Consider the following 23384-nt stretch of genomic DNA (forward strand, 5'->3'; position numbering starts at 1 on the left):
GAGAGGGTTTGCATCCAAGCTGTATTTGGAACTAAAAGTTACATATGACTTTACAATTGGATTAGGAAAGGCAACTGGTGCTTTATCCCATGTCTAGCAGTTATTGGAGAAACTTGAATCGCTTCTCATTTATTAGATTCCTTACTTCCTACTAAGAATGAAGCTTTTAATACGTTTTTAATAAGTGTCATACACTGTTTTTATTAAGAGTTACTATTATGATTTAACATTGATTACTTTTCAGTCTCTCCTGCAGTTTCTTGAATGACATGACCTCTAGATCTGTTAGAAATGGGGCCTATGTGGGAAGCTCTGCAGATAAATTACTACCAGGACTAAATGTGAAGTGGGGTCTTCTGCAGTGCATTGGTAGCTTGGCCTGCTTCCTCACTTCGGCTTGAAGTGGTGATGACATATGAGTAGCAACATAAAAAGCTGTTTTTTGAGTTAGCTGTAGTGACTATCTATATCTGATTTTATTTAAACAGATGTATCCTTCAGGAATGGAATGCTCTGGAAGATTACTTAGCTCACATGTTAGTTTTCTGGTACTAAGATCTCCACCCACAGACACTGTTCCTGCTGTGCATTTAGGGACTGATATGTATGGAAGATTTCCACTATTGATGTGAAGGTGGTTTTCTAACCAGTATTCCAACTTTTCTAGGCCTGTCTGAAATAAAAATAAAATGGCCTTTACATCTCCATGCTTCTTTTCCTTGTATGTAGTTGGAGACGCTGTTTATAGTGACTTGTGAAATACTGACAGAACACTGCTATATATGACGTGATTGCAGGATCTCTCTTTCTATCATGCTTACCAAAAGGCACAGTGCAGTACTTTGATGTAGGCATCCTGTTAATTACTGACAATGAAACAGCTTTGTGTAATGCTTCTGTGCTTGTAGTGTAACCACTGAGGAATGATTAACAAGAAGAAAATTGGCCCTAAGATGACTTCTTTTAATTTGATGAAATAGAAGTCAAATTTTTGTTGTCTAATCAAAGGACTCTAGTAATAGTTAGTCAACACCTTTCTCATCCTTCAAGCAGTTGTAGTGAGCTAGTGTAGCAGGATTCAGGTATTACTCATCTGTAAAGACTGGCACAGTTTCAAATCTTAAATGGTCTTATTTTCAAGTAGATGAAGTTGGCTAAATGTCTTTATAATAGAGAAGTTTGCAGTATGACTTGTGTGGTTAAGCACTCTAAATCTAAGGCATACTAATAATGTTGTTAAACCTAGTATACTAGCAATTGCACCTTCAGTTTTCCTAGATTTAATTATTGTGAAAGTCAGATCCTGTAAGTGTGTTTAACTTGCTTTCTGAATGTTTGATGTAGTCAGCTTAAATTGTGTGCTGCTTACATGGGGAATATATGGTAAAGATTATCTTTCCTGATTTACCTGTAGTTTCTGTTTGGAAATAGTTATCTTGGCATGATATTAAGATGATGTTTTCCCTTTTTCTTCAGTTTCTAAGGGAAGATATGCAATACAAGGATGCCTCTAATAAACATAGTCACCTGCACAGAGAAGACAAACATATCACCATTGAGGATCTGTGGAAACGCTGGAAAACATCTGAAGGTAGGTAAAGAAGTCTAGCTAAAAATGATGGCGGTTGTAGAAACAGACATAACTAAATGATTTTTCCACCAAGTTGTTTAGAGTAGTAACTGGATGACCTCTTTTATACCATCTTTATGAATATTTTGGTATTGTTATTTATAGGCATATGTAAACCTGTCTAAAAACTCAGTCCAGCTAGTGTTAATTTCATATTGACATGTTGGGTGTAAGTAAACTAAGCTAGCTTACACACTCATCATGATGAGGTTGTAACTTATGAAAGTGACTGTTGCAAACACTGAATTCCAGATAAACATGATTTTAATTTAGTAAGTTCTCAGGGCTGTTGTCAAGCTGTTTTTTAAACATTTATTGTACACCATGTTAAGTGGAAAGTCTAATGTGCTTCCTCATTGACGTAAACTTTCTTTGGGCTATAAAAAGCTAGAATTCTTAGTCCAAACCATTTTGGAAAATCCCTTCAAACTTAGGATACAAAAAAATGGACTGACAACCTAACACAATCATCCTTCCCCCACTTTGATTTGAATGAAATAAGTTGAGCCAAATACTCTCAGTATCAAAAGACAGTACATAATGAATGGTATGGTGTTCTTTACCAAATATGTTCCAGGATGTAGTGATTAAAAACAGAGTTTTTAGAGGTCCAGAATGTTAGTTAGGAGAAAAAGGCTGTTTTTTTTCCTACATCTTTCACATGGTGGTGTGCTAATGGTGAACATGTAGAGATCTAAAAGTTGGTATTAGTCAAACTACTAAAAGTAGGAACAAAAGAAGAACGAGACTAGGACCACACCATTGGTTCATTCTGCTAATGCAGGAAGTCATTTAAGTTTAGTCTGAGGTAATACATTGGTTAAGTGTTTGCTGTGTAGCAAATATCTATGTTTTAAACAGTGATTTTTAGCTTCATATTCACAAATCTTCTGTAAATGCTTATTAACTACAGATTTTGTTCAGTGGAAACATTGCAACTAAATTATCAGAGAAAATTATCTCCTGTCAATTGTTCGTCCAACTTAGGAGTAACTCTTTAGAAATTTAGGCTCTAATTTTTCTGTTATGTATATCTTTGCTTCAGGTTTCCTGAATGTAGTGATCACAGTAAGACTCAAGAGGTTTTGAGAGGAATGTCTGGTCTTATTGTGTCTGCTTGTAATGGCTTTGCTGTGCATCCTGTTGAGGAAACTTAAGTTGCACCACAGGGAGACACTTAGAACGAGGCTCCAAAACAGTGTTAACAATGGTCAGGTGACTGTTAGAAAGCATGAAGCCTCTCAAATAATAAACTCTTTTTGTTTTATATTAGGAAACTTGGATAATACTGCTTTTCCTTTCTAGATGTTTTAGGAATTCCGATTTGTTTCTTACGTGTTGCTAATTTATAGTGCCAGTTTAATGCAATCTGACAGCATTAAACAAGAGCGTGGAAGGTAGTGTAAATGACGGTATCAGTAATTTGAAACTTTGTTAAGTAGCCTGTTGAGGGATCTGTGTGAGAATTACAAGCTCTAAATAGTGCCCTTGACAGTGCCCATTAGTGCTTATGCACTTCTGCCGTCTATTGCTGCTTAGTTTATGCTGGGTAGAATTGCCCATTCCTTCCCATAAAGCTTGCTTTATGTGGATGTTTGTCTTAAGTATTTGTCAAATAGCTTAGACATGCTTTCTGTTTAAGATATTGGTGATATGAGAAAGATAAGATAGTGAGTGTGCCATTGCTCTTCGGTGTCTCCTTTTAGAACAAAGAAAAACAGATGCTATTTTTAAAGAATTGCTTGAAAAGTTAATGAAACCCTGAGGATTAGCTCTATTTAAAGCTTTAAAAATTGCCTCATAAAATTAAAAAAGCAGCTTCAGAATATTGCTTTTTAATATTACTGGCACTGGGCAGGTTTTGGTATCCCCATCTGATACAGAATCCTTAAGGCAAAGTCTGTACTGGTGCAAATTCAAGTGTTTCAAAGCTGCTATAGGTTCTGCCTGCATTCAGGGAATAATATTGTAGCTTAAATCAGCATCCAGCCTATTATGTTGTGTTGCTGCACAGTTTCAATGAGTCCTTTAGTACAAAACAACACTGTCACTTAATGTAGTTTGGTTGATGTTACTTCTGCTTCTTGTGACCATTCATTTTTTAAAATCTTGTAATATAATTCTACAGAGAATTCCATCTAGAAGAATGGCTAGAAGAACTATCATAGCTGTTTAAAGCATAGAAAACACTGCTTTCTGAAGTCCTCTGTCTTCCATTACTGTGTGTGTCTTTTCCTTAAATGTAAATGCCAGTATATGCTTGTTTTTTGGTATTTGCTTTGACCATCTCCCTTCCTTTCTAACTAAGCAGTATTTATACCTATTCAGAGCCTTTCAGCTATTCTAAAGTATCAAGCATAGTAGTTATTGTTGGGTTAAAATTCAAGGTGCATCTTCAGTGTTCTTTCTACGAGGGCCTTGAAGAGGTGGTAGTTGTGAGTACAGCAAAGGTGACACATGAACATTTGTTTTGATGTCCGAATACCAGTCTTTGTACAATTATCTCTGGAAGTTTTGTGTCTTGAGGGTGTCCGATTTATCTTTTTTTTTGCTCCTCTAATGGACTAAGATCATATGAAGTTGCTGTCTGAAGAGAGATGTGTAGGTATTTAGTCTCGATAGTAAGGGGGTCTGTAAAATCAGTGTTGGGGTCTTCAGCTGTGTAGTTCTCTGACCTGTCTTGGTGAATAGGTAGTGTGCTGCATTCTTGGTGATGCAGCATTGTCCCTTGGGACTTGATATTGCAGGAAAGTAAAACTATAGTGGTCAAACGTGGAGTTCGTGAATGGGTTTATTCTTTTCAGAATAATCAGAGTTGTACTAAAAACTAGTTTTTACAAACTGTCTTAAATAGTAGTTTCTCTTTACCATTATGGCATATTTGATACTCAATGTGTAGTATGTCCTGCAGACTGTTCTGTAATACAAGAAAGCTTCTTCCCTCCCTTGTGTGTATATTTTTTCTTTAACTCTTCTTCCTTCTCTGTGGTGAGTAGGAGGTGACCTAAAGTCTGGCACCTTATTTACTAGGGGATAAAGAAAAAAAAAAAAAAAGCTTTTTGTTTGTATGTGTGATCAACTTTTATTCTCAGGTAAAGTTGCACAAGTGGTGTTGCAGCAACTGGGACTAAGCTGCATACCACAAAGATGTTATGGTTGCCTTGCACTTTCTTAATTGTTTGCTGTCTCAGGTTTTAAACATCCGGAGACTGGAAATGCATATGCAAGCAGGGCTTGGGTAAGGATGGGTTACGTCATGCTGGGTGCTGTGCCAGGCAGGACCAGTACAGCACTGTGGACTGGCCTTTCTGCGTGAGGGGAAGCAAGGGTTGTGGTGTTAAACTGTGGTAAAGATGCTCAAGGTCACTCCCCTCTTTTGACTTTTCATGCTATTTAAAAACCTACTGGTGGCAGCATATGTCATACTGATGTTGCTGCTGAAAGTCTTGCTAAAATAAAACAAACTTTTGAAGCCTGTTTACTTTATTCAGAGCAGTCTTCTGTTTTTCTATATTGCCTGGTCAGCCTGTTCTCAACTTTGTAAGCCTGGTGTATGGCTGTCATTCGGTCCTTGCCATGAAATACTCTTACCAAACATAACTTCATTCCTGAGAGGAGCAGGAGGCTCATAGGAGTGCCGGGGCTGATAGTGTAGTGTTGTTTTACTTCACACCTCCCCACCCTGAAGTACTGTGCTACATGATAAATTTAACATGAAAAAGTGATATATAGCCTGATCTTCTAATCAGCCATTAATGTGGGTTAGCAAGAAGCAACTTTCATATAGGGACAGTTTGACACTACTTTTGCTGTCTTCACCTTCAGATATGTTATTAGAGCAGTTAAATCAAAAACAAACAAAACCAAAGCAAAACTGAACCAACAAACAAACACCACAAAACTTGTGATCTGAAATAGAACAGCTGATGCAAGTCTATGGACTAAGTGCTGCACTGGGGTGTAAACACAGTGGCTTCTACACCTGCCTGCCCAAGGTGTGTTGCTGACATCCTCTCTCAAGACATCTATTTGTAAAAATAGGTGTGAGAGGGAAGGATATTATGGTTACTCTTTAATGCTACGTGCATTTAACTTGAAGTAGTTGTCAGTCACTACTCCACCAGCTGAAGCACTGTATTCTTTTTGGGTGTTTAAAATAAGGAAAAGTTACAACCTCAGCTAATTAGTTGGAGCTGTCACATTCCAATTGGCAATGCTGATCAAGATGAATTTCAGCTGGCCTGCTTGACTTCCAGTACACCTGGTGTCTTATCACTTGTCTTGTGTCATGTTTCAGAAGACTAACTGCTTCTGCTGAAGAAAGGTCAGTTTGCTTCTCAGTACTGTGTGCTGCTGTAGAATAAACATATATGTTGGTCAGAAGGTCTCATTGCAGGCAAGTCAATCAGTACTTCTTAGTAATATATATAGATCATATAGAAGATATCAACAAAAAGAAACAGTCTCAATGTCTTCACTGAGAAAAATCCGTCTCTCAGGGCTTGACTGGTGCTTTAGGAAAGGGAGGATGGTCTTGTTTCAGGGTCTGGTTCCACCTGGAAATTTAGGGGTTTGTGGGTACTTACACTGGAATTCTGCTAATGCATAATTAGTTTATATATAAATCTAAATTACTTGTGAAATATGTGTATGGGCAGAGATTCAGGCTGTGAATTCCCAGAATAAGAGTTGCCTGTCTGTGTCGATTGTGCTTAGTTTAGATGGCGAGTGGCCATTTAAAAAGGCACAACATATACCAAAGAGTAATCGAAATTAATTTTGATGTAGACGGGTAGCAGTGTAAGAAGAATACAGTAAGTACAAGTTCTCATTCTGTTTCGGGATAGGCTTCGGTTGTTTCTTTTCGTGGCTTCTGTATCAACACAGACATCTGACACAGAAATAAATCATGAATAGTAAAATGTTTTTTCCTAAATATTAGTGGTTTGTTTGGGGAAATTTGCTTGATATTCTATGAAGGAAACATCACACCAGTCTAAGAGGCAGAACAGATCTGATTGACATGTCAGATGTATATGGTAGAACAGATGTGACTTCAATATGTACTTCATTTTTTACATGGTGATATGTTTAAAATTACTACTGAATTATGTAGAGGTAAAAACTTGTACTTTTCAACAGTGACTACAAAATACTGTCAGCAGTAAAAGTGAGACTTCTTGATGTTCTTTTTTCTCCCCGCCCCCCCTGCCACCTCCCTCAGTTTAGAAACTCAGTGAATGATGTGATGTCTGACATTGCATGTTCTGTACTGTCAGTGATAAAGTCTGTAGTGTGTAGTAGCTATTGTAAGCAACTTTTTCCCTATGTCACATCAAAACAATGCTTTTGCTTTGGATTAGTTTATGAACATATTTCTGCAGTTAAGGTGGCATTTTTCTGAATGATCGTACAACCCTTCTGAGATGCTCAGAAGGATTTGTAAAGCTAATCACTTATTTTTTGCAAAAAAAGTTAAGAATCTTTGCAATGTCAAAATAATCTGTTTACAAACAGAGACCAGGCATTTTGCATAAAAGCTTAGAGTAGTTTGACAAAACCGAGACCATTATAAGATGAAGACCTGGAAATTTTGCCTCAAAAGCAGAGGATGAAAAGGGACAACGTGCTGGGAAGGAGGTGCAGCCATTCACATAGGTAGCATACAAGCGCTTTGTACTGTGAGTTTATTTTTTAAAGCTGTAAGTGGGTCTGTGAAATGTGTTCCGTCTCTGGTTGTCTGGAATGAAGATCTGAAATGTTTAAGCTTTTCAGCTACGCCAGTATAGACAAGAGACCTAGAAGTCCTTATTTCAGTTTCAGTATGAATTTGAACTCAAAAATTTTTATTGCCTGTAGCTTACCTGTCAGGATTTCAGCAGCTCTTTCTAAAGGACCATTGTCAAAATTCACCACTAAGAATGTGTCTTTGTGATAAGGTTTCTAACGAAATCTCTGACCAGCATTTTCATATGCAAGTAGTTTTAGATAGAGAAATGTTTAAAAAAAAAAGTCTGTTCATGCACAGATATTTTTGTCCAGAAGGAGGCTGTTTCATGTGCAGGCAAACTTTTGCAGACTTCATAAATGGAGAGAACAATTTCCCTTCAACTTTCTCAGAATGAAGCTGGAGCAGCTGGCCTGTAAGGGCCAGAAATGTGAATTTTTATATTTTATTTTATTTATTTATTTATTTATTTATATGTGGGGATGGTGTTTTCTTAGAGCATCTTTGTAGCTTTGAAAGGTTGTGTAGACTGATGTTATAAAGGAAAATTATTAATTGTTCTTGACATATTTAAATAATTTTTCTTAGGGGGAATATTATTGCATGCAAGACAGCCATTTTGAACATATTTAAGATTTGTTTTCCTGTTAAAATTCTGCTGGCTTTCAGTATTTTTGTTCAATCTACTCTTCCTCTCTGCTCTCATTTTGAGGTTAGTAGGCATGAACCTGTGTGAAGATTCTAGTGAAAACAAGTTCTTAAGCCATCATCCTGGGAAAGATCTTGGTGCATTGCCTTAAATGGCTACAGCACCTGCTGACAAGAACAAAAGGATTGAGGCTGAGATCAGTTTAAGTAGATAAAAGTCACAAGATGCTGTCCTGATTTAAACTGAAGCAAAACACTAAATTATTCTGTGGAATTTTTAATAAAGAAATGTTTTTGTTGGTTCCACGCTTGTTTTGTTTATAGTTGATCTAAGCTTCCTCTGAGAAGCATATAATGAAAAAGGCAAAATGCCAGAAACACCTTGGTGAATGTTAATGCTAATTTTTCTGCAATTATATTTGGCTAAACTCTCTTGCTCACTGTAACGTACTTTTCTACTGCTTGTTGTCTATGTTTTTCTATGGGCTTTTAAAAAAATTAAAGGTAATTGAACTGACTTTTTTTCAGTTCATAACTGGACTCAAGAGGACACTCTTCAGTGGCTGTCAGAATTTGTTGAGCTGCCCCAGTATGAAAAGAATTTTAGAGACAGCAATGTCAATGGAACAACACTTCCCAGGTGAATGCTTCTAGACTAGTTTCAAATAATTCCCTGTAGGTTGCTGTTTAAGTTTGTATGTGGGAACAGCTATGTGAACCTGAAGTCTCACAAGATATGGTCAGATGCATGAAAAGAGAATCATCCTTGCAGGTTTGAAGAGCTGGCTGCATTTTTTTTTTTTGGCGAAGCTTTTATCAATGATCACATAATGCTATGTGGTAGTGAACTTTCTTTTGAACAACTTACAATCTGTTATATGAGTATACATCAGAAACTACCTGCAGAATCCCTTTTCTTGAGCATAACTAATAAATTTGAGTGCTGAATGTATTTCAGAGTTGATGTCACAAGTCTGCAAACATACTATTACCTTTAACTATGCCAGATGGTTTTGGTTTATGATTATTCCAGAAAGAAAAGAATAGGGAATTGATTTGACATTCATTCTTTGCCACATGCTGATATGCCTTTCTTTAAAATGCTACTACTGTAATTTTGTTATATCTATCTAATTACATAGCTATAATCTGTATAACTGTGGGAAATGATATTCAGGTATTTTTTTCCATAGACTAATTTTGAATATGGCTTGTGGAATAGGTAACGTTTTGTTTTATCCTTAACAGGATAGCAGTAAATGAACATGCCTTCATGATCTCTCACTTGAAAATAATTGACCGGAGCCATAGACAGAAGCTTCAGCTTAAAGCCTTGGATGTTGTTTTATTTGGACCTCTCACACGTTAGTAACTTTCTGGAGTTCTTTCTTTTCTCTTACTTGAAAGAATTCAACAGAAAATACTTTCAGTGACTCTTTATACTGTAGGTAGGATATTTTGTTGATGTACTAATGGATTGCTTGGTATGTGTTGTGAACTAAATGGCATGGCTAATGAATTAATGAAGGTTATCAAGATTCTGGGATCAGGACAAAGGTTCACTTCTGTGTGTAAGATTATGTAGATATTTTAGTATAACCCCACCTGACAGATTAATGTTGGCTTCTGTGTGGCAAGAAATGCCCTCTAAGTGTGTTTGACTGTTTAAATTGCACTTACAGCTAATGTTATATTAACCTCCTGATTAGCTTGTACAGTGTAAGCTGGGATATTGAAGTGGGAGGAGATGGCCTTCCTTAAGGAAAAAAAAAATGAGATAGTGGTGCAAATCCAATACCAGTGCCTTTTGTGCAGACTTGGCTTTAGGTGAAGTAAGATTTTATGCAGCAGTTCCACATCGGAACCGTTGTAGCATATGCAGACATTTCCTACCACATCCCCACAGTTACTCATCTCTTGTGGTGCTGTGTGTGTTGGGTGTTCCTCAACTGGGAAGCCTTTCTAGAGCTTGGTGGTGAGTTTGGAGAGTAGTGAATGACTGCAAAAGTCAGGCCAGATCTGAACTGGCCCAGCTGATCTGAGTTAGCCTGACAGAGCTGTGCTGGAGATTTTTAGGGAGGAAAAAAACCCCACCTTTGTGTTTGTATTGTACCTTTAATGCTATCAGAAACTGTCTTTTAAAAGTTTATTATACAAAGGGCCAAGTGACTATAAAAGCTGTACTAACAAAGAAGTTTATGTGAATCTTGGATATGATACTTTGACAGTCCAGGTTTTGCTTTTGAAAAGTGCTGCTATCGGATACCCTATCAGTACCCTATTAACATCTACTTCATTTTCTACAAGTGTGTTTTTAACTCTGTGTAGGGTATCCCAGGGAAAACGAACTGGGGAGAACTTACTTCAGCGTAACTGAAGTTCATACTGGCCTCATAAAGTGTAATTGGGGAAACTCTCTCTGAACTCCTTTGAACAAAGATACAGATTATGTACTGTAAACATTTAGTAAGCTTTCCTCAATGTAATGTATGTTTTAGTATACATTAAGTAGATTGTATTTGAGTGGAGTTACTGGCCCTGGAATACATTTGAAAAATTAAAAGGTAGTTGTTGGAGATTATTTGAGATAAATGAGCTGGAATTCGGTTTACCATCAGGTTCAGTCACCTTTTAGGCTGGTGGGGAGGGGAAGTCCATGGTTTGTATCAATTACCTAGTTAGTGATCGTGTTATTCTCTACACAGGTCCCCCTCACAACTGGATGAAGGATTTTATATTAACAGTTTCTATAGTTATTGGTTTTGGAGGCTGCTGGTTTGCATATACTCAGAACAGAACCTCAAGAGAGCACATCACAAAAATGATGAAGGACTTAGAAAGTCTTCAAACAGCAGAGCAAAGTCTTCTTGACTTGCAGGAAAGGTAAAAAAATATATAAAAAGTTAGTGTTTAGTTCTCCTTTTGTTTTGAGGTTAAATGCAAATACAGATTCTTTACAGTCATAAGTTATTTTCATTAGGCTGCCTATGGATTTTGTTCATCCTGATTTTGTGTGGAAATGCTGATTTCAGTGATTCTTTTTTCTTTTTTTTTTCTTGTGGGGGAGGGGGAATAGAAATTCCTCCTGCATGTTTTAGTGGGCAACGTGAACTTGAGGATGAAGGTAGAGAATAGAAGTTCAGTCTTTTTTACCTACAGCATATACTGTTGTTTTCATATAATTAGTTTACTTTGGAATACTTATATACATGGAAATGAGAACATTTCTCCTGTTTTTAATCTCTTAAGGTTGAAACGGACCTGGACTGATTACTTTCTGTTGCTTATTTGGCAGTGTGAGAGTTAATAGTCTTCTCTGATTAACCTTTAACTCCGTTTTCTATGAAGACTCATATTTTGGTCATTTTATACCTTTAATGAAAGTTCACTTAAAAGTTTGCATGTTTTGTCCGATGTGGATATCACGTTGCTGCTGATCCAAGAAGCCTGCATAGTCTCTATCACAGAGTGGTTGAGATGAGAAGGGACTTACAGAGGTCTTCTTGTCCAGACCACCTGCTAAAGCAGGATCATGTAGAACAGGTTGCCCAGGACCATGTCCAGGCAGCTGCTGAATATGTCTAAAGATGGGGACTCTACCATCTCCCTGGGCAGCCTGTGCCACTGCTGTCACCCTCACACTGAAAAGGTGATTTGTGATGTTCAGATGAACCCCTTGTGTTTTGGTTTGTGCCCCTTGCCCTGTTGCTGGACACATTTTCTTCTGAGGACTGCAACTTTTAGCAAGTATGCTGTGTATTTTCTCATATTTTTTGTTCAATTGTGAAGGCTTGAGAAGGCACAAGAAGAGAATAGAAATGTTGCTGTGGAAAAGCAAAATCTGGAGCGCAAAATGATGGATGAGATCAATGATGCAAAACGGGAAGCTCATCGCCTAAGGGAGTTGAGGGAGGGAGCTGAATGTGAGCTGAGTAGGCTCAAATATGCAGAGGAAGAGCTAGTACAGGTATCTGCAAACTGTTTATCATTTTAGTCTTGACTTTAAATTGGTCCTGGTTTTATTAGATCCTTAGCTGTATTTAAAGCAGCTTAACTCTAATGCTAGATTTGAATGCAAAAGTTCTAAGAGCACTTAATGGTTTTTTTCTGTCAGTCATGCCATTATCTAGTAAAATAATCCTGAAGCTATAAAAAGACCTAGACTCTGTATATTAGCTTATTCTAATGTTGTTGGATTCATGGAACAAAAGAAAAAGAGCTTCTTTCTGTCTTATTATCAGATGAGATATAGTAGGTTTGTCTCATTGTTCTGAGAAGAAATAGATTGGGTTGATTGTACTAAATAGAAATGCTGTCTTACAAAAATATTGAAGCTTTAGCTTAAGGACTGTATACCATCGCAAAAAATCTAAATATAGTATATGGAAATTTGTGTACTATATTTCAGAGATGTCTGATCTGCTTTCCTGGCAGCAATTGCACACACCAAAGCTCTGTAAAGCCTTAGTATGTTACTGTGGGGTAGAAAGGTGCTTACGTTCCAGTTTCTTCTTCTGTCAGTTCTTTTCTTGGTGACACTTTTCTTTTTGATTGCTAGGTTCGCATGGCTTTAAAAAAGGCTGAGAAGGAGTTTGAGCTGAGAAGTAATTGGTCTGTTCCTGAAGCTTTGCAGAAGTGGCTTCAGTTAACACATGAAGTTGAAGTACAGTATTACAATATCAAAAGACAGCATGCAGAAATGCAACTAGCAATTGCCAAAGATGAGGTACTGACTATTTTCAGATACTTGAAGACTTATCTGATCTGTTGCTAAATATATGAAGTAGTAAATACAATTTATTTAGATAAGTATTTGCATTTTTTTCTCCTCTGAGTTGTTGTTTGCTACCTGTCAATATTGCTAATGTTTTGTCATGTGTTTATGTGTATGTATATGACCCCTGGTTTTATGCATTTCATTTTATCTTTTCAGGCAGAAAAGATAAAAAAGAAGAGAAGCACTGTATTTGGAACATTACATGTTGCACACAGCTCCTCCCTTGATGAAGTGGACCATAAAATCCTGGAAGCAAAGTAAGAGTATTACCAGGATGCATATTCTTTTGTGATTATTTATCCCTGGAACAATGGAAGTTTTTGAGAGTAATGGAATTTATTGTCCTAGTGGTTTTGCACTTCTAAGTAAAATAGTTTAAAATATATTACTGTCTTAGTGGTTTTGTGCTTTTAAGTTAAATAGTTTAAAAGACATTCCAGTGTGAATATTTGGACAGTCCTAATGGATCTTCTGGTATGCTGGAGTGACTGAACTTGTGTTCTTTTGCTTTATCATTAAGTGCAGTGTATGTAATTTTAATGTCTGTTTTTCTTCAGGAAAGCACTCTCTGAGTTGACAACATGTTTGCGAGAGCGTCTCTATCGATGGCAACAGATTGAGAAGATTTGTGGTTTTCAAATAGCACACAATTCTGGGCTACCAAGCTTGACCTCCTCTCTTTACTCTGATCACAGCTGGGTAGTTATGCCCCGAGTTTCCATTCCTCCCTACCCAATAGCAGGGGGAGTTGATGACTTAGATGAAGATACTCCTCCAATAGTTTCACAGTTTCATGGTAAGTGGTGAGTCAGTATAAAGAAAGGGGAAAAGTTGTGACAGCATAGGATTTTAAAGTAAGGTGGGAAAGGAGTGCTGAAATAAAACAGGATTGGATGAAAGTCAAAAGGACCCAAGTTATATCCAGCATTTCCAATGCATCTTTTGGGATTTGCGTGAATTGAAAACTGGGTTTTGCAATAAAGATGACATGAAGAAAAAAGCCTTTATTCTGTTTCTGTGAGGGGAAAGACAGGGGCGAATCCAGCTGAGGTCTTGAAAGTCTGCTTGTCATGCTTGGATTGCCACTTAAACAAAAATTTAGGAGTAATGTTAAATTTCTCTTAGCACATTTATTTTTTCAGATGGAAGGAATGGGGTTAGTCTAGGGTCCCTTGAGCTACCAGGATGATCCCACCTTTTGAGAGGCTGTGTGCTACGTAGCTCTTCAAGCATTCTTTAGTGTCTGGAACAAAATCCTGTTGTTGTCCAAGGAAAGCTTTCAGGCAGAATGTTTGTTTGGATACAGTGGGTTGTTTTGAGTGTGAGGCAGAGAGGCCAAATGCTGGAGGGAGGGAGATTCAGCTTTGGTTGGACTACGATCTGAAGATACACACTGGGAATTCAGACCACCCTTGTATCTTGAGTCATTGCGTCAATACAAGAGCCAGTTTGATGGAAGTTGTGATTAACTGGACTCCAGAGACAAATAAAAAATGAGCTCCCAAACAAGCAATATCAACCTGAGGAATGAGTAGGGAATAAAACTTTCTCATATGCGTACATTTTTTTTCCAGAGCTGGATTTCTCCAGATAAATAAGAACTGTATTTTAAAATAGTGTAAGGAGAATGGTCACCACTTTGCTGGCTTCCTTTAGTGTGCCTTGTGCATGTGTTTTTCTTCTGAATGTACCAATCGTACACTACATTGAAAAGTTCATTAATCCCCTTGCAATACTACTTAGTGCAAGTTCTGATCACTTTTAAAGAAAACCGTCTCTCTAGTCAGCTTCACTGTGTGGGCTTTGATTTGAACCTAAGCAACAAATTTCCTGGATGGCCCAATAAAATATGGATGCCTAGAGTTGAACTTCCAAGTCTGTATGGAGAAACCTGTTTGATTGCAAAAGGAAAAGCTCCATTTGTTATTATGACTTTCTGGATGGTCTAAAATGACAGAACACTTGGATATGTATATAAGACTTCAGACTTGTGAATTTTTTCAGTCATTCTTCTCATTCAGCTCTTGCATAGAAATGAAGCCAGAGAATGAACTGCAGTTTGTTCAGAGGAACTATGATTAGAAAAGGACTGCACAGTTTGTAAGAACATACTTAGTTGAAACTTTATGTAAGCTTTTGCAATATTTTTTTTTTGTTAAAGTTCAGCTTATTTGGAAGTATTTACCTAATAGATGTTGTCTCACTCAGTGATGAAAGTTATTTGAATCTTAGTAACATTACAAAACTTTAAATGTGCTATTCTGAATTTTGGTAAGGCATAAGAGCCTGGTTTTGTTAAAGTGATCACATTGGGGAAGTAGCTTTGTCTTAGTTTTCTAGCTTTTAAAATATCTACTCAGTTAAAAACCCCTGGAAACACTTGGGGGTGGGTAAAGAGGGGGAAAATACACTCAACGATCTGTTGTTGAAACCAGTTCAGGCATCAATTTTTTGTAGGTTAGTTTGGTAACTGCTAAATTATTCCTATCCTTTAGAAAAAAAAAGGACAAATATATACAAGGAAGGGCAGAAGGAAAAGGGCTGGTCTCACTCAGGAGGCTTCAGGCAAAATGCAGTGTGCAGACAGGTCAGTTATGAGCAAGACTGTTTCAATCTCTGGATCTAAAGTGAACTATCTGGGCTGTTACCTTGCCCCAGCATCCTTTGATCTCATAAGATGGACAAAATTTGAAGTCTGCCTGACAGGCTTATTTGTGCTGTAGCAATTAGGATCATAGGCTAAAACAGTTTGAAGTAGTAGATCTGTTTAATCAATCCTGAGCTGAAGAATGAAAGGAGATAAAGAAATAAATGTTTGAGACTGGAACAAAGTCATTACAGGAAGATGATAGTGAACCTTTTACTTTTCCATTGACTGATTAGGATTCAGCTGATTTCTTGGTGTAGTGAGTTCATTTGTACTATAAAATTCTAGATGTTAAATTGTCATAGCTGGATCCTACAAGGAACCAAAATGCTTGTAACTTCTCTCAAACTTCACTGATGGTGCAGTCCTATTTTTTTTTTTTTTTTAAACACTGGCAAGTAGAATGCCATCTCATTTACCTGGACACACAGTACAAATTTCCTACAAAGCTTCTTGTTCCCTTATCTCAGTTCACATTTGCTTTTTCAGGAATATTTTTGTAATGATACACACTTATTTTTGAGCTGCCAACACCTCTTTTGCAGGTCAGTAGGGAGTTAATCAGAAGTAAAATCAAAAGTTTGAATTACATGACAACTGTCATGTTGGAACTTGCAAACCTTTCTTTTCTGTTCAGCGTGGCAGAAAACAAAGTCTAAGTGTTAGCAAAGGTGCAGCTACTTGCTGTTTTGTTAAAGCTGTAATTTCCTGCACTAAAAGCAGAATGACAAGCTTTTCTGAGGTTGCAGGAAGGGAAACTGCAATTTTCCTGATGCTAAACTGGCATCTCAAAAAATAAAATGCATTTTGTCAGGCTAGACATCCTCGTCTACAAAAACAATTGAATTTTTGTAACATGTTGTCTTTGGTAAACATTTTGAACATCAGTAAGGATATGGCCTGTTTTACCTAAGCAGTGATGCTTTCTCTGGGACAGTTTGCGGAGGGGTATGAGAAATCCTGAGGCTTGCAGCAGCTAGGTTGAAAATGGGTCTGTAGATTTATTTCCATAAAAGTATTGCTACCTACTAATCTTTTGAGGGAGGAATTGGATTTGGAACATTTTAGTTTGTCAATTCCCATTAGATACTATCCTGGTCAATTCATAGTTTGCCTGGCAAGAGAAAGTGTTATCAAATTAGGAAATTCTTGAGCTTAAAAATGGGGTTGAATTATGTATTTTCTATCACGTTCTACAAATTAAATTGGTGTTCCGTGTCTAATGTAATTTCAACTAATGCAGTGTATTTCAGTTGGCTGTTTGGTTAGGTATACCTACATTGTAAAACTTTTACCTATTCTTATAAGCTCCCAAGTGCCACACAAAATGCAGGATGTTATGTAGCATACTAATTTCAGCACTATTTTTAGTTTATAAAGGGTCAGGAGTTTCAGTAGAACCTTCCTCTTTGTTCTCAAGAGAGCATAGTGAGCCAGAACTTTGCACATGGTCACAGTAATATTTGACAGGCACAAACCAGCTGCAGTTGCATCATGGTTAGCTGCTTCAGCTAACTGTGGAATGCATAAGGTGATTCGTCTTTCTTTCCTCTCAACAGTAGCACAATGTCAAAGTTGTTTGAGTCACTGTGGCTGAAGTGGATACCTGTTCTTTAGTCTTCAGAGTAGGTACTGTTAACATCAATGTCACTTGGAGGGTTTTGGTTTGCTTTTTCTTTACCTCAGGGTCCATTGTAAAACCTCCCAGCACACTGGCAAGAAGCAGTAGCTTGTGTCGATCAAGACGCAATGTTGTGCCATCATCTCCACAGTCTCAGCATGCTTTGCACTCCCCTGACCCTGACATCCTTTCTGTGTCGAGCTGCCCAGCTCTTTATCGAACTGAAGAGGAGGAGGAAGCCATTTACTTCTCTGCTGATAAACAATGGTACGGAGATTAGCAAACAGCACTTGGAACTCTTGTAGGATTATTTGAGACTAACAGTTTAGAATTAGAGATTGAAGCAAGCCAAGAGCTAACGTAATCTGTAGGATACTATAAATTAATATAATCCACGTGAAACAGAGGGAGTTCTTGTCTGGTTTGTGTATGTAAATAGCTAGCATGTCATATACAGTTAAGTAATGTTAAAATCCAGGGTGCACTGAACTAACCCTGATTCTCCATTACAATATGTTACTGGCTTTTACATCTGAAACAAGGATCAAAAGCAAGGTCAGCTACTGGGCGAAGAGAAGATGGATGGTAACACAATTCTTACAGCATGTTGAGCGTGTATCTACTCTTGTTACATGGCCTCATAGGAAAAGGTTAAATTCCTTTTGGAAGGAGCAAATGAGCTTGTTGAAAGGTAGGGACACTTGTTCTGAGGAAACTTTTTGTATGTGATAGGCTTAAATCTCCTTCTTTCATTTCATAACTTTTCTGACTTCACATGCCAGAAAGATAGTTTTTGTTCCTTGCAGTGAGATACAAATGACTAATTCTGGGCAGATGCTGCTGCCCACAAAAACAAGATTGCACAAATTAATTACCTTAAGTTTAGATAATAAAATGATGTAATGCAAGTTGTAAGTTAAAGTGTTTAACTTAATGTTTTTTATTAATTAACTACTAAGGAAAAGTGTGGGTGGTGCTTTTAGACTAATGTTTTTGATTCTAAAGTAATTTTCTTTTTAACTGCCAGAAGGAAATAGTAGTTTCATCATGTTTTCTCCTCTCTTTGCTCTGACTCAGGGAAGCACAGGAAACAGGTTCGGAATGTGACTCGCTAAGTTCCTCCACTGGAAGGAAGCAATCTCCTCCAGCAAGTCTTGAGATGTACCAGGCACTTTCTCCTCAGAAAGTATCCCCAGAAGAATTCTCACTGGAGGAATCATCTACAGGAGACTCCTCTTCTCTAACTGCAGATATTTCTAGGGGCTCTCCTGACTGTGTAGGCATGGCAGAAACTAAGAGCATGATCTTTAGTCCTGCAAGCAAAGTTTATAATGGAATCCTGGAGAAGTCCTGCAGCATGAACCAGCTTTCAAGTGGGATCCCAGTCCCAAAGCCTCGGCACACCTCGTGTTCTTCAGCCAGCAGCGATAGCAAACCCAGCCACGAAGCTGCTTCTGTCCCTAGGATAAGTAGCATACCACAGGACCTGTACCAAAATGGTGAAAAAACCAAAAAGCCATCAAAAATAAAAAGCCTCTTTAAGAAGAAGTCTAAGTGAGCTGGGCAGAAGAAACCTATAGTAATGTTATAAGAAGTCTATTTTTTAAATCTTTAGGAATGTAATTCCATTTGAGCATTCCAGGCTGGATGCCCTAATGGAATGCTCTGTAGGTCAACTATATTTAACTGACTGTACTGTCAAAGGTTGTGCCAGCTGTCATTAAAAGGTTCAGACAGTTTACATTCATTTCTGCTTATTTATTTCTTTTTTTTTTAGTTGGTCTTGTTTGTTTAGTTTATTCATAAACCATTTATAAGCCACTTTGGACTTCTGAGCTTTAATGGACTAGTAAGCCTTCCTGGGCTTGCCAAAGTTTCTTGTTTACTGGAGCATCTTCCTATCTTTCCATAGAGCTAGGACATTTATCTACCGGACTTTAAGAAAAATAAAAGAAGTAGAACTAATGGAATTGCACTACTGTTTTACAGACTGGAAGAGTCTCTCTGCAAGTGAAACTGAAAGACTTGTATTTGACTGAGAAGATGAATCTTTTCACTTTTAGATCTTTCGGGTTTTTTAAGTAGAACTTAGGATTTCTAATTGACTTGATTTCTGGAAATGGAAATGCCATGCTTTTATTATGGGAAGCTTTGTTAGATGCATTTATTATTAGAATGGTTCAAGTCCTGCTGTAAAGATCATGTTTTCCCCAGAACTTCCACTGTGATTTTATTTCACTGCAGGCTGTATGACACAAAAAAAAAAAAAAAAAAAAAAAAAAAGGAAAAAGTAATTTAACAAGAGAAGAGGCTCTTGATTCCTTATGCAAGTGATGGATATGAAACTTGACTGAGGACTGAAAATATTCACCCTCTTAAACTGAGGAGAGGGGTGTAATAGCTTTTGTTTACAGACTGACAGACCATGGACATTTGGTTTGTGAAAGTTTGTACTGTGGTAAAGATAATAAATTGGAAACATTGTGCTTGGCAGTGTCCCAGTTTTAGCTGATACTTGTTTCAGAGGTTAATTGAAAGCTGTTGTAGGCTACATTGCTTATGCTTACTGCTGTGTATAAGTTATTATATTTTTTGGATTAGCTATTAATGTCTGAATGTCCTCCTTTTGTAAGATTTCATACTTTATTTTTGTATAGTTTGAAGATCTAGCTGTTCAGACATGTCTGAAGTAAATGGTATAATTTTGTAATGCATACGGTTATACTAACTCATAATTTTAGATATAAAGATAGATATAAAGGTGAGACTCGATGTGTCAGATAAAAGCAATTTTATGTTGAGCTTTTGTAGGGAGAGGTGAAATTACTATGAGGTAACAAGGAAGCCTTCTTAGGGCAACAGGAGCTACTTGTTTAAAAACACCTTTTTATTTTTTTTTAAACAGTTGGAGACAACAAACGTACTGCTTGAGCAACAGTGCCTTTTATTCAGTTTGTCTGAAAATATTAATACAGAGCAGGAATTCTTTAGAGGTACATTCTAAAGAAATAACTTCTTGCTCTAGTGAACACAAGCAATTTACCTAGTGATGACTAAATAGTTTCAGCTCTTCCATTGGGGTAATCTAGTTGCCTCAGTAGCAGGTGCCACTGCCAGGGCCCTGTGGTTGGGGCTCACTCCTTGCCAATACGTACATGCTGTACTGTATGAAAGAATTCACTGACTGCCTAAATTTGTTTTTTCTTTTGTTTCATGAGGAGCCTTCAAAATCTGTAGCTAATTGAAGTCAAGGGATACATGTGTTTTATATCACTTTCTGTTTAGGTTCCACTGTACGTAACTGATGTGTTAGTTCTGTCCTCAAGAAGTGGTGGTGATGCTAACAGAAGCATTTACTGTGGGCAGAGAAATGGTTAGATGAGGAGGGCTAAAAAATGGGATGGAGACGTTACATGTGCAAGTACATTAAAATTCCTGGTGCATTGACTAATTCCTTAAGAGAACAGAAGGAATCCAGAGTTCTACTGCCTAACAAAGGATGATTGTATGTCATGTATACAGAAAGACATGGGGGAATCAAATGTTTGATAAAGTTTGTAGAAGAGAAAAATTGGTGGAATAGAAGACAATGAGAGTATGATATTGTTCCATTATTCTTATCAGATTGAAAGCTATAGCTGCAAAAAGAAAGTCATCACAAGGTAACAATGTTCTTGTTGAACACAGATTGTGCTGTGTGTACGTGGTAGACAAAAAAGCAACCATGCAAAAAGATTTGTGCCAGAGAACCACCTCGGTGCAGGGCCTTCAGAATTGTAGTTAAAAGCCTGATCAAGTAGCTGAACATGTACAAAGGAAAAAAAATATGTAAAAGTAGGGAACTTATTTTGCCTCCCAAACAGCATGGAGAAGACTACTACCAGACAAATGTTCAGTTCTGTTGTCTGCACTTGAAAAGGCTTTAGCAATAATTGAGTTTAAAGTAAGATCTGGGGCTGGATAGTAGATCTTGAAGTGACAGGTTTGAGGAACTCTGTCTCTATCATTACCAAAGAAGATGAAGCAGCATTTTGATACTGGACAATAAATATTTACACATGGAAAAAAGTATCTGGTACTGAGGAGTGGGAGGACAGCACTTCTTAATCCTGCCATCAAAGTCAAGCAAGTTCAAATACTGAGGTACCAAAACAGATAAATTCAGTTTTCTCCAGTAAGTTCAACTAAAAATTGAGGAGGTGTTAGACTCTGGATTGTCTGCGAGTTTTTTTAAGTGTTAAATATCTTCTTAAAATACACAATTTAACTGTCTTCTGGAAAAAAAAAAATATGGTGTTGTACAAACAAATCAGATTAGATTATCATAGTGATAGATTTTGGCTTTGAAATGACAAATTTTTGAAGCGCAGACTGCCTTCCAACACTCAGTTTATCACATGCTGTCTAGAATATATAAATGTTATAGAACAAAAAGCTTAAGTTAAAATATTATGAGAAGTGGTAAGTATCATATGTTGGAGCACAAACTGTAATTTCAAGTTCATAGAGTTGGGGGGTTTTAAAAATTATTTTAATGGGTCCTTTGCACATCTTGCCACCTAAATTTGTCCACAGCCTAAGTGACTTGCGTTATGCCTGCTATGGCTGCTGTAGAAGTGCTTGTCTTGAAACTGTGAGCATCCTTTTGCCAAAGTATGTTGGAGCACTGACTCTAAGGTAGATCCTTGCTGGCAAATGTCAAATCCAGTCTTAATGTTGAAGTATCTGCGATATGTCAGCATCTCAGAAGCGAGACACAATGTGCTCTGAAAGGTCCTTTGTTTTTCCTCTGTTTGCTTAAGGATGTAACTGGAACTGGCTGGTGGTCAGTGAGTCCAGCCAGCATTCCAGCCACTAAGATTTCTCTAAGACATGCCAGTCATATGAGACGATCATCTAGTGTCATCCACCTTAAATGGCTGAGGACTTCTAAACTCAGAATGGTTGTCATCAGATGTGTTGTGGTTTGTTTTTTTTTTTTTTTGGTTCTCCCTTATTTTTCAGAAGATAAGGATCTTTGCTTTCTTAAATATTTTCTGAGAGTCCTTTGTCAGTGACCCGTTTGTGGAAGCTGCCTAAAAGGCTTCTTCCTGAAGAGGTTACTATTGCAGTCTTTCACCTGTAAAAGCAGGAATTGTCAAGTGTGTGGCTCTATATAAAGAAGAAAAAGTCCCAGTTCTTCCAAAACTGAACAAACCTGAACCCTTCCACAATTCTTATTAAAACTATGTAACACTTCTTTCCTAATAGTGGAGAAGTTACAGAAAAGGCACTTCTAGTTGCCATGGGGAATGCTTTCGACTAGCTTACAGTGGGCTTTGAAATTAAAACAGTTGACGGAATTTAAAATTGCTCATTGGCAGTTCCAAGCATATGTCAACTTTTCTTTCCCCACTTCACTGGTACCAGGGTAGCAAATTACCCTCCACTTTCTGATGGGCAATTTGCTGGAAGAGGGAAAGTTCTTCATCAATAGTCAGATTAATAATGTTAAGAATACTGTTCCTCATTTGAAATCCTTGAAGATGGTGAAACCAAGGATACTAGACTTCAGTTTTCTTGTGATATTTATGGATGCCAGCCTGAGTTGGGCATTATCTTTTTGGGCTTTTAATCAGTTCTAAGTTAAAAATAAATTAGAAATAGAAACCTTCAAGATTTTGCCCTTTCGATTTCCAATATATGGGAAAAAGAGCATATACAGGAGAGAGAGGAGTTCTAATTAGCATTTCACATACCACGAGCTTTTAGATCTTCAGGATAGTTTCATTTTATTTCCAAGACAGGAATTAATTTTGTAATGTATGCCAAGAAGCATTTATTTTTCATTTACTTACAAGCAGGGGAGAGGAATGTAAATAAATCAAATGCTTAACTTAAAAAAAAAAAGAAAAATGAAGCCACATAGAGGAATTACTTGTTCTTGGACCTCTTTACCATTTGCTTATCTCCTTGTACAACATGCTAAGTAAGGTGAACACGGTTCTCTAATCTGTTCCAGTTGTGCTGACTAAAGTGATGCATCACTATCTCAAGTTTGAAACACTGCTTGCTCAGAATTGCTGTAGGCATTTTAATCCTGGATGTTGCATCTGTATAATGGTTAAGCCTCCTATGGCTGTTTGATTCTAAGTGCTGGTAAACTTTTCCACTAGTGACTTAAACACAGGTGTTGGTATATGCAAAAAACAAAAAAGATGTTTGACAGCCTGACAGTGTGTAAATGTGAGGTAACCGTTCTTTGGGGCTTCGGTAGCAGTTTTCAACAGATGGCTTTCCCTTTGAGCCCTGTGGAAGTGATGCTTATCTGAAACTCCACCCCGTCCTCCCTTG

The 23384-nt window shown here is 37.4% G+C and overlaps 1 protein-coding gene across 2 annotated transcripts in view; it reads left to right on the forward strand.

Annotated features, from left to right (window-relative positions):
* Positions 1–19341, forward strand: part of STIM2 (stromal interaction molecule 2) — a 66302-nt gene extending 46961 nt beyond the window's left edge. The window contains exons 3-13 of one of the 2 annotated variants that reach the window (XM_065060677.1): positions 1477–1591; positions 8535–8646; positions 9255–9370; positions 10712–10889; positions 11796–11973; positions 12565–12732; positions 12940–13040; positions 13341–13579; positions 17117–17318; positions 17594–17742; positions 18129–18583. In XM_065060677.1, coding sequence (XP_064916749.1) covers positions 1477–1591; positions 8535–8646; positions 9255–9370; positions 10712–10889; positions 11796–11973; positions 12565–12732; positions 12940–13040; positions 13341–13579; positions 17117–17318; positions 17594–17742; positions 18129–18166 — 1596 coding nt within the window. In that variant the 3' untranslated portion in view covers positions 18167–18583. Of the gene's footprint in view, positions 1–1476; positions 1592–8534; positions 8647–9254; positions 9371–10711; positions 10890–11795; positions 11974–12564; positions 12733–12939; positions 13041–13340; positions 13580–17116; positions 17319–17593; positions 17743–18128 lie in introns of both variants that reach the window. The other variant, XM_065060676.1, reaches the window with a different exon arrangement.
* Positions 19342–23384: the final 4043 nt, after the last annotated feature.

Source organism: Columba livia, chromosome 4 (genome assembly GCF_036013475.1).
Source record: "Columba livia isolate bColLiv1 breed racing homer chromosome 4, bColLiv1.pat.W.v2, whole genome shotgun sequence".
Lineage (NCBI taxonomy): Eukaryota > Metazoa > Chordata > Aves > Columbiformes > Columbidae > Columba > Columba livia.